The following is a 9,149-nucleotide window of genomic DNA, read 5'->3' on the forward strand; positions in this document are numbered from 1 at the left end:
AACCTAACTCATTCCAAACAGCCCATCTGAGTCACTTCCCAAACCGGGTTTCCAGAAAGTGAATGACAGGGTGGACCTTCAGGGAATGTGAAGGCTTACTTTAAATGCAACAATCAAAGAGTCACCGAAGCTGCAAAGGATGCATATTATTCTCTTGCTGTTTTCTCCTTGATTGCTTGTTGGAGACAGTGTCTCACTCTATAGCCCAGGCTGCCCCAGTACTCAAAACCTCCTGCCTCAGCCCCATGAATGCTGAGATTGGAGGCATATAACATCCCACCCAGCTAGATCACTCTTTAATTGGTGGTCCTCAGGGCATATGCTTGTCTTGGCCCTTGTTCTGGTCTCAGAACTGGCTAGAATCAGTCTCCAACTCAGATGTCTGTAAAAAACGCAGATAGCGATCGATTGTCTTGTGTCATCTATCTACTGGGACGGGTGGTCAAGATGAGGCACATGAAAGGCCCCATTAGGCTTCATTTGCAAGTGAACACTTAGTACCAAGACAGTCCTTATGATAAGTGCTTGAGCCCTTATCATAATGATATGTGATATCATTATTATTGAGCCCTTATGATAGGTGCCTGGGTGACTCAGTCCACCAAAGACTGGTGGCTTCACTAGTAGCGACAGAGAGGTAAGCTGGAAAAAACTCTTCTCTGCTGCCATCCAGTGTCAATTGGGGAAATAGCTACCTAGCAGGGGTTAAGCATCTTTCCCCAAAGGCTTCTGAACCAATAACCAGGGGTTGTGCAGAGCCTACCCATGCTCTGTATGCGGTCACCTGTGTGCCTGCAGGTGCCTTTTGGCAGGTGCACTCAGTGAGGTGAGACTTTCATGGGGTCTGGCACACCCTAAATGTACCTTCTGGCTCTGACCTTTGCCTGCTGTATTCCACCTCTCCTTTTGATCCCTTAGGGAAGTTTCTGAGTCAACAGTGTGCTTTAGTCGCTTTGAGTTGCTTCATCAGAGGTGAAAACTAAAAATTTATTTTGCAGGTAAAGGGGCAGCCAGGAGAGACAAAGGAAGCCAAGAAGCTGAACAGAGGCTGGGTCATTGAAAGAACAGAGAAGCCTGCAGCCCCCAGGGAATGCAGAGGCAGTTTGGGGATCCCAGGCCTGGCCTCAGACTGGGGTGGACGGGGTCCCAGGGACTCAACTCCAGGTACAGCACTTGCAAGGGTCACTAAACACAAAGTCTGGCGGACAGCTCTTCTGAAACAGCTGGCCCCCTGCACAGTTGAAGAAACTGGATTTTTCTCCAGGGTTGGGGTAGAGCCCATCAGCTTTTCCTTGGCAGATGGTATCTAGCCCTGGGCTGGGTCTTTTCTCTGCCTCAAGAGGCTGGTGTGGCCCAGGTACTTCCTTTTCTGGGCTTGTCGGAGGCACGGATGGAAGACCTAGAAAGACAAGGAAGATCCAACCAATACTGGCTCAACAGATTCCAAACCACAGGCCAACACACAGCAGCGGCCACAGGAGGCGAAAGCCTAGCTCCCCACACACCACATCCAGACCATGGCCACAACTACAGTGGCATTGCCTGGAAGAAACCTGGGCTACACAGTAGTAGGCAGCTGGTGACCACATACCAGCTGTGACACCTAGCCATATACTGGTGAGGGGCACTTAGGGGGTCCCACACAACAGGGTGAGGGCTGACTTTCTTCTTGGTAGGAGCAAGTAGCTGTCCTCAGACCAAGACTTTTGGAGGGAATCCCTGTTACTACACCCCTGCAAGTATTGCCAACAAGAAACAGGAAAGGGGAGAGAAAGTGCATAGTTTCAACAGTTTCCTTAGCTCCAGGGGGTGCATGCAATTTGAGAAATCACAGTATTGGGGAACAGTTGCTTCCTCAGAAGGACTTATGAGAGGGGAGGTGTGCACCCCACTCTGAGTTCAGCCTCTGTCCCCTTACTCACTCAGCTCCTGCTGAAGCGTCCGGATGAGAGGGTACTGGCCCTGGTTGCAGAAGGAACCAGTGAAGTCATCTAAGTCCAGGACCCAGACCATGGCCCCTCCCAGCCCCTTCTGTTTCAGATAGCTGACCTGGGTGGGGGCGGGGTGAGAACAGATGTGGTATTAAAGTACTGGTTGTTAACAGGCTCAGTTATCAGAGGCAATCAGGTCTCAGCTTCCTGAAAGTTGTGAAGCAAGCTTTGTCTTCATATCTTCATTTCTTTGTCACTCTCAGAATTCCCTAGGGAATATAATGTGGCTGTGTGTTCCTCAGAGATATTCAGGGCACCATGGTGTTTGTCTGTGGAGTGCGTCTGGGGGCTGATGGCAATGGTGGTCTGGACCTCTTACTGACCTCACTTCCCTTCATTGGCCCTGCCCTGTTCTTCCTTCTCCACCTTGTCTACCTACTGTTTCCTACCTGTATGACTACGTTCTAGGCTTTAGGACCTGCGTCAAGCACATTTCCTCCACATGCCTTCCTCCCATCTCCTAGAACTGCAGCTACTCTTTCTAGATTCCCGCCGGGTACTTCATTGGCATTTCTGAAAGTCCCTGCCACTGTCTGCCCCATGAGGCCTGTTGACATACAAATGCTGTCTCTTCAGGGTCTAAGGATCTCTTCTGGGAAAAGGGGCCAGGAAACACATAAAGGAACCCATACTGGGCAGAATGATGTCAACAACACATGAATGTGCCCCAAATTTGGCCAACAGACTGGATAAAATCACATGTCCCTCCACACATTTTTCTCCTTTCCATGTGCCTATAGAATTGGTATTTTGGTAAAATTCAAATCTTGTCGAGAGGACTACTCAAGTAGAAAACTCTCTCTCTCTCCCCTCTCTGTCCCCCCTCTCTCCCCTTCCTCCCTCCTTCTCACCCTCCCTCCCACCATCTCTCTCTCTGACTGAGTGTGCAGGCATGTTTCTCTATACTAGAGATTGAACCCTAGGCCTTGTACATACCAGGCAAGAGCTCTACCACTAAACCTTATTCCCCAGCCTTGCCTTGTGCCTCTTCTTCATCAATAGGTGATAAATGTTCAAAATACTGCCACATGAAAAGGATGAAATGTCGGGGCATTTACAACAACACTCATCCACGAAGAGAGTTTGCGTGTTGGTGTTATTGACAGGCCTTAGATCTGCCAGGGGCGGGGCACCCCCTCCCAGTAGGGCCAGCCTCACCTTAGCTCGGAAGCTTTCTGTGTCATCAAACCCCACCCATTGGTTGTCTTGGAAAGCGTAGGGCACTTTCTGGTCCTCGATTCTGTGTTTTTCCTTCCAGGAGCAGACCTACGGGGGCAGAGCTGTGTGAGGGAGGAAGAAGAACACTGGTACTGATAAACAAGCCATCTTTTAGAACAAACTGGGCTCATTCTTGTTTATGATCATGTTTCTGTTTCTTAAGGACTGGGCTTTGCCACATCTTAACACAAATGTTTCTGCACTGCCTGTTCCTGGAAACAACAACCACACCTTTGTTTCAAAATGGTTGTTATGACCACCTTGCAAGTATGTCTTTGTTTCAGGAGGTCATTATGACTAACTTGTTATGCTTAAATTCTGCTCCTGTAACCCCACCTGACAACTCCCCCATTTAAAAACCTCCCTACCCCTGAGCTATAAAAACCTTATCTTCCCCAGATCTAATGCTGACCTCTTGAACCCTGCCTTAGGGGGAGGCAGCCTGTGTACATGAATAAAAAAAAAGCTTTAATTAATTTGGCCATAATTATTTGGGTCAGTGGTTTTTCTCCTTACATCTTTGGAACCAACAGCACCTGTCGCCTCATGCCAAGAGGAGACCAGAGGTTGAAAAATTCCCATCTGAGGAAGCCCAGAGAACACAGTAGGTTCTGTGGAATAGCTCAGAATTGTGGATTTAGACTTCAGTTACCTGAACTTAAGAATATACACAAGATGGCCAGGATAGAATGGAGTTCCCTTGGCCAGAATTCTCCATGCTTACCGCCTTTACTCAGCAATTGCAGACGACCTCTCACCTCCCAGGAGCTCCTGGCCCTTCTCAGGATAGCTAAAGGCCTTCTTACCTCAAAGTAAGCCAGTACCCCTCCTTCCCTAGTATAAGGGCCTGGAGCACCAGGCCCCGTGGCTGGGGCCCCAACTCTGTTGTCTGATGAGGAGGCCAAGGTGAAGGAGCGCCCGTAGGTGGGCATGCCAAGGATCAGTTTGCTGGCAGGCATCCCCTTCTGAAGCCAGAGCTTCACAGCAGCATCCTGGTGGAGAAGGAGGGCCTGGTTAATCTGTCTTTACCTTAGTTCTGGTAGCCTGATAGGGGGGTTCTAGAGAGAGCAAGGGGCAGGGGATCTCCTCTGCTGGACTCAAGGCTCTCCATGAGCATCCCATTCATGTCCATCTTCTTTCAATCCCACCTTAGACTCTTAAACCCTATGAAAGAAGCTGCAAGGTCCAATACCAGATTCGGGGTTTTGGAGCCAGGCAACCATCTACCAATCATATAGTCACCATCAGTCCATTGTGTGCCAAGCTCTGTCCTAGGGACTTGGAATACATCACTGACGGATGCAGACAGAAATTCCTGCCTCACTCAGCAAAGTGTTTAGAATAAAACTAATACAAATAGCCTTTTGGATTCAAGGGCTTAATGTGCCTATTAGCCTAGCAGATGTGACATGGGAAGTTGTGAGCATTGTCTGTTAGCTATTATGGCCATAAGAGTCACCTGAGAACAGGATCAGGGACCTGGATCTGTATGTAACCACCCACCTCTGAACAAGGCCTTTCCACAATTATATTGTACTTGGCGTGTAATCCTAAGCCTGTGGCTGGAAGAGACATTTGATCTCATACTGAATAAGTATTGCAAGATGAAGACTGGTCCTTCAGGCCTAGACCGTGGCTCATTTTCCTCAAGGTGAGTCTAGGCCTCTTAGGTAAAGGACTGTTTTCATTGCATTGATTCCTTTTTGTTGATCTGAAGGATTTACCCATGATGGAACCTCAGCTTTCTGAGAGAAAAACTCAGGTCCCCCTGCCAACCTGAATGGAACTTTTTATATATGTTTATTTGGACAGGAGACTTCTTTGGTTGGAAGCAATCTCCAGATGCACAGTGAAGCAAGGAGAAGGCCTGTGGTCAAAGGGAAAGGAATTCTTTTCCAGCCCAGAGAATACCAAGCTGTGGGTATTCAGCCCCAAGTGCCAATTGGCTTCATGTCTTTGTGTCTCTCACTTGGCTGAGCTACTTAGCTTCCTTCCAGATGAGGTGAGCAGTGAGCCATGATGTGACTCCCAGCCCACAGTATGAACTTTGTGAAAGAGTCGGGAAGACAAGAATGCCCCACTCCAGTCAACACAGAGATACAGGACACCAAAAGCAAAAGGCATTCTAACTTAGGGGGCACTATGGTGGTTGTCTTAAGAAAGAGAAATGACCTGGTTATTCTTGACTTGTAGGTGTAGACTGGGCTTATGGAAAGTATCCAGACTTCTCAGGAGAAAGTGTTAGGCAGGAAAACACAACTGCAGTCTAAGACCAGCCTGCCATTTTCTGGGTCTGGGGGAGTTCCTCCCTGAGTGACACTCTCGTTGGTGTTATCAACCTTGGACAAGGGATGAGGAAGTAAAACACATGGGAGCCATGTTGGTTGGAGAGTCAAGTTCCAAAGAGGATTCCCCATTGGTCCCCTGTGTGTCTGATGCCACTAAAGTGACTTGTTCTGTTTTCTAAGATGCTGCAGAGAAGTGAGACTCAGGAGATCAGGACAGAATAGTGGCAAGCAAAGACATCAGTGAAACCCTAGTCCCTTGGTGCCTCACTTGGTTTTCTTTTCCACTGGGGACTTGGGGTTCAACTGAGTTCCCTGCTGGACAGAGGACCCATCTTCCCCACTGACCACTTACCACACTGACCCCTGTGGCTGCCTCACTCTCTTCTTGCCTTTTGTAGAGGGGGCTGTTGTGTCCTGTGGTCTTTTCCCAGGAGCCGTGGAAGTCATAGGCCATAAGGTTGATGAAATCCAAGCTCCTGCAGGAGGCATAGGAGATGGGAACATGGGTGGGAGATGAGGACAGGGAGTGGGGTCTCTCCCCCTGTTTCCCTTAGAGTGTGTGTGTGGAGGCAGTGTAGAGACGGGAGGCTCACTTTTGGTTCTGTTCATGACATTCTCCATTCTGTACCCTTAGATGGTGGGGTTGGCCATTGTCTTTTGTGGCCTCCCCCTTCTTATTGTCCCTTCAGCACCCTCAGGTGCTTCCTGTTCTGTGCAAGAAAGCTGGTTTGATTTTTGCCATTTTGGAAGTAATTTAGCTTAGTGCATCCCAAGCTTTGTGTTACACAAGTCCCCTGAGAATCTCACTAAAATCTAGGTTTTTGCTCAGCAGGCCACATTTCTAACCACACACACACACACACACACACCTCTTTGTAGCTGTCCTGGAACTCACTGTGTAGAGCAGGATGGTTTCAAACTCATGGGGACCCATCTGCCTCTACCTCCTGAGTGCTGGGAATAAAGGCACACACTCCCACACCAGCTCCTAAGTGTCATAGGGACTGCAGCTCCACACATTGCTCTGTAGACCAGGCTGACCTCAAACTCAGAGAGATCCGCCTGCCTCTGCCTTTGCCTCTCCAGTGCTGGGATTGAAGGCATTAAAGGCATGTGCCACCACCTCCTGGCTGAAAGCCACATCTTGGAGGCAAAGATCTGCTCCATTTCCAGAAAGCCCAACCATCCTGGGCCTCGCCAGCCTTGGAGGACATGGGGTCTAAGTAGACCGCCTGACACTCACAGAGCAATCTTGTCCACCTCATAGCCAGCATCCACGTGTTTTTGTCCAGAGGGCACAGCCGCAGTCAGAAGGAGTCGTTCCTTTCCTGAGGTCTGGACTTCCTGCTGGAAGGCCGTGGCCAATTCCTGTGGGAAGAATGCAGAGTGGAAGCAGAGACAGGCGCTAGCAGGTCTTGTCTACCTTATCACCCCACACATGCACACCCATAAGTGTTCACACTCTGGAGTCTGAAGCTTCTGGCCCTGGGAACACAGCAGCATTCAAACACTGTAGGGACACCACCCTGAGTCATTTGGCAGATTGGGTGACTCTAGTCCCACCCAGCCATACTTGTAGCAAGGCAGTGAATCTCTCTTTGTCTACTGCTGGGCTTCTACGGCTTCCTGGGAACTCCCAGTCAAGGTCAAGGCCATCAAAACCATGAGTACGCAAGAACTTTATGGCTGAGTTGACAAAGGTCTGTCTGTTGCTGGCTGTGGCCACCATATCTGTGAACCTGTGAAATGATGGGAGGGATGTGGCCTGACTGGGTGGGGCAAGTAGGAAAGTACTCAGGATCCCAGGCTCTAAGATGGCTGCCTAGGGGCTACTGGGATATTTGCTGACAGGTTAGGGGCCTGGTTAAGGAAAGGAACAATAAAAGTGCTTTCTAACCCCTAAAGTCAATGTCACCAGGGCTATCTCAATCCTCTTGCAGCCCCCTGAACTGTCTCACTGTCAATCAAAACTACCCCACCCCCTACTCTCCATGAGATTGGGAAAAAAGGTACAGACTCCTTTGGAGCAGTTAGGGGAACAAGCAGTGACACCAACAAGGACCTGGGAACCTGGAGACCCCCTCTTCCTGAGCTCCCTTGCAGGTTAAGTGGGAGGCTGTGTGCTGGGACTAAGCTTTGTGCCTTCCAGAGATCTGAATTCCTCATTGGCCCCCAGGACATCTTTCCCCCATCTTCCCTCTTGATTCTATTTTTTTTCTTAACTCTATTTTTATTAACTTTTAAATTAACAGTGTTAATTCTTAGGTCCATGTCTCTGGGAATACTAACCTAACAACCTAAAAACCCTAACAATGTTAATAAAAAATATGTGTTATTTTGGGAAGTTGAGTCATAACATTTATTAGATCCTCAAAAGGTCTCATTGTCCAAAAAATATTTTTTAACTATATAAAGCTTCGGGAACTATATATTCTAGATTTTTAAGGAGACTTCTAACTTCATTAATTTCATAAATAAAAAATATTACAGATGTGGACAATAATTTGGCAGCTCAACCTCACTGACAAGATAGCCTGTTCAGCATTTGGAACACACTGTGTGCTCTCTGGGATCCCTGGTACCCTCTCCCCCCACTTGATGGAGGAGGAGACTGAAGTTGGAGCAGTCAGAGCTCTCTGCTGTTTTAGATTCTGGCCTTCTGATAAGACTGGATCTATGGCAACCTGGAGCCAAGCCTGCACCGGTACCAACCTATCCTGATGAGGGCCTAGAACCAGTGGGAAAAAGCCCCCTGGTCCAGAACCTGCCCCTTGTCATATATTGGCCTGGCCTGCTTGCCCTGAGGAGGGCTCTGTTTGCCACATTCCCATCCAAAGGCTCTGCCACCCACTTGTCCGTGTCCACTCACTTCTGGGTACCAAAGCTCCAGCCCCCGACGGACAACAAAGTCTTCAGCTTGGGATTTCTGAAAAGACAGAGAGGTGCAAGGCCGTGTCTCACCAGCTCATAGACTAACATGAGCTTAGGTGGGAGGAACAGCAGGAACAGGCCTGAGCTTGCATGGAGCCCTGTGCATCCAGCCTGTGCTGAGTGCCCTGAGAGATGTTGATTGGGGGAGGAAAGACGGGTGTGACACAGAGGACCTGTGTCTAACTGGAGCAGCACCACACAGGCGCACATACACAAAGAACTCAGAAAGTAAGTGACCAGGATCCTCAGAGGGGCTTTGTAAGGTAGCTCAAGATGGACACATTTTAGAGCATGCCCAAGAGGAAGAACATTTCTCAGAGCTGGAACCAGTTCTGCAATCCTGATCTTATTTAGATTTAAAGCAGAAGGACTCTTTACAATTCTCTCATCTACCCCTATCTCTTCTGTATAAGCACAGGTAAGCAGGTTGGGGGTGGGGTAGGTTGGGGTGGGGGGTGGGGACTGGGGTGGTGGTGGTGGTGGTCAGTGAAGTGATGGGGAGGTTTCTAGATGGGGGGAGGGTAATCTGTCTACCCATAACCCCCCCAAGCCCTTTGGCTTACATCTTCTTTAGGTCGTTCAGCTCCTGGTAGAAGAGTTTGTCATTCCACGCTACAGAGCTGAGCTGGTGATTGTCCATTCCAGCAAATGCATACATGAGATGGGTACACAGGTTGGGGTCTACATTCTCGGGTAGGAATCGAGCTGCCCCCGGTCGGTA

General features: G+C 49.0%; 1 protein-coding gene across 2 annotated transcripts in view; it reads right to left on the reverse strand.

Annotated features, from left to right (window-relative positions):
* Positions 1 to 1,154: 1,154 nt before the first annotated feature.
* The window catches only part of Chit1 (chitinase 1), an 11,377-nt gene continuing 3,382 nt past the window's right edge, over positions 1,155 to 9,149 (reverse strand). The window contains exons 3-11 of one of the 2 annotated variants that reach the window (XM_027417570.2): positions 8,992 to 9,149; positions 8,367 to 8,423; positions 7,071 to 7,236; positions 6,741 to 6,865; positions 5,850 to 5,973; positions 4,016 to 4,201; positions 3,150 to 3,257; positions 1,923 to 2,049; positions 1,155 to 1,399 (exon numbers count right to left, since the gene is read on the reverse strand). The exon at positions 8,992 to 9,149 is cut by the window's right edge and continues 44 nt beyond it. In XM_027417570.2, the coding sequence (XP_027273371.2) occupies positions 1,155 to 1,399; positions 1,923 to 2,049; positions 3,150 to 3,257; positions 4,016 to 4,201; positions 5,850 to 5,973; positions 6,741 to 6,865; positions 7,071 to 7,236; positions 8,367 to 8,423; positions 8,992 to 9,149 (1,296 nt within the window). The remainder of the gene's footprint in view (positions 1,400 to 1,922; positions 2,050 to 3,149; positions 3,258 to 4,015; positions 4,202 to 5,849; positions 5,974 to 6,740; positions 6,866 to 7,070; positions 7,237 to 8,366; positions 8,424 to 8,991) is intronic. The other variant, XM_035445647.1, reaches the window with a different exon arrangement.

This window comes from Cricetulus griseus, chromosome 5 (genome assembly GCF_003668045.3).
Source record: "Cricetulus griseus strain 17A/GY chromosome 5, alternate assembly CriGri-PICRH-1.0, whole genome shotgun sequence".
Classification (NCBI taxonomy): domain Eukaryota; kingdom Metazoa; phylum Chordata; class Mammalia; order Rodentia; family Cricetidae; genus Cricetulus; species Cricetulus griseus.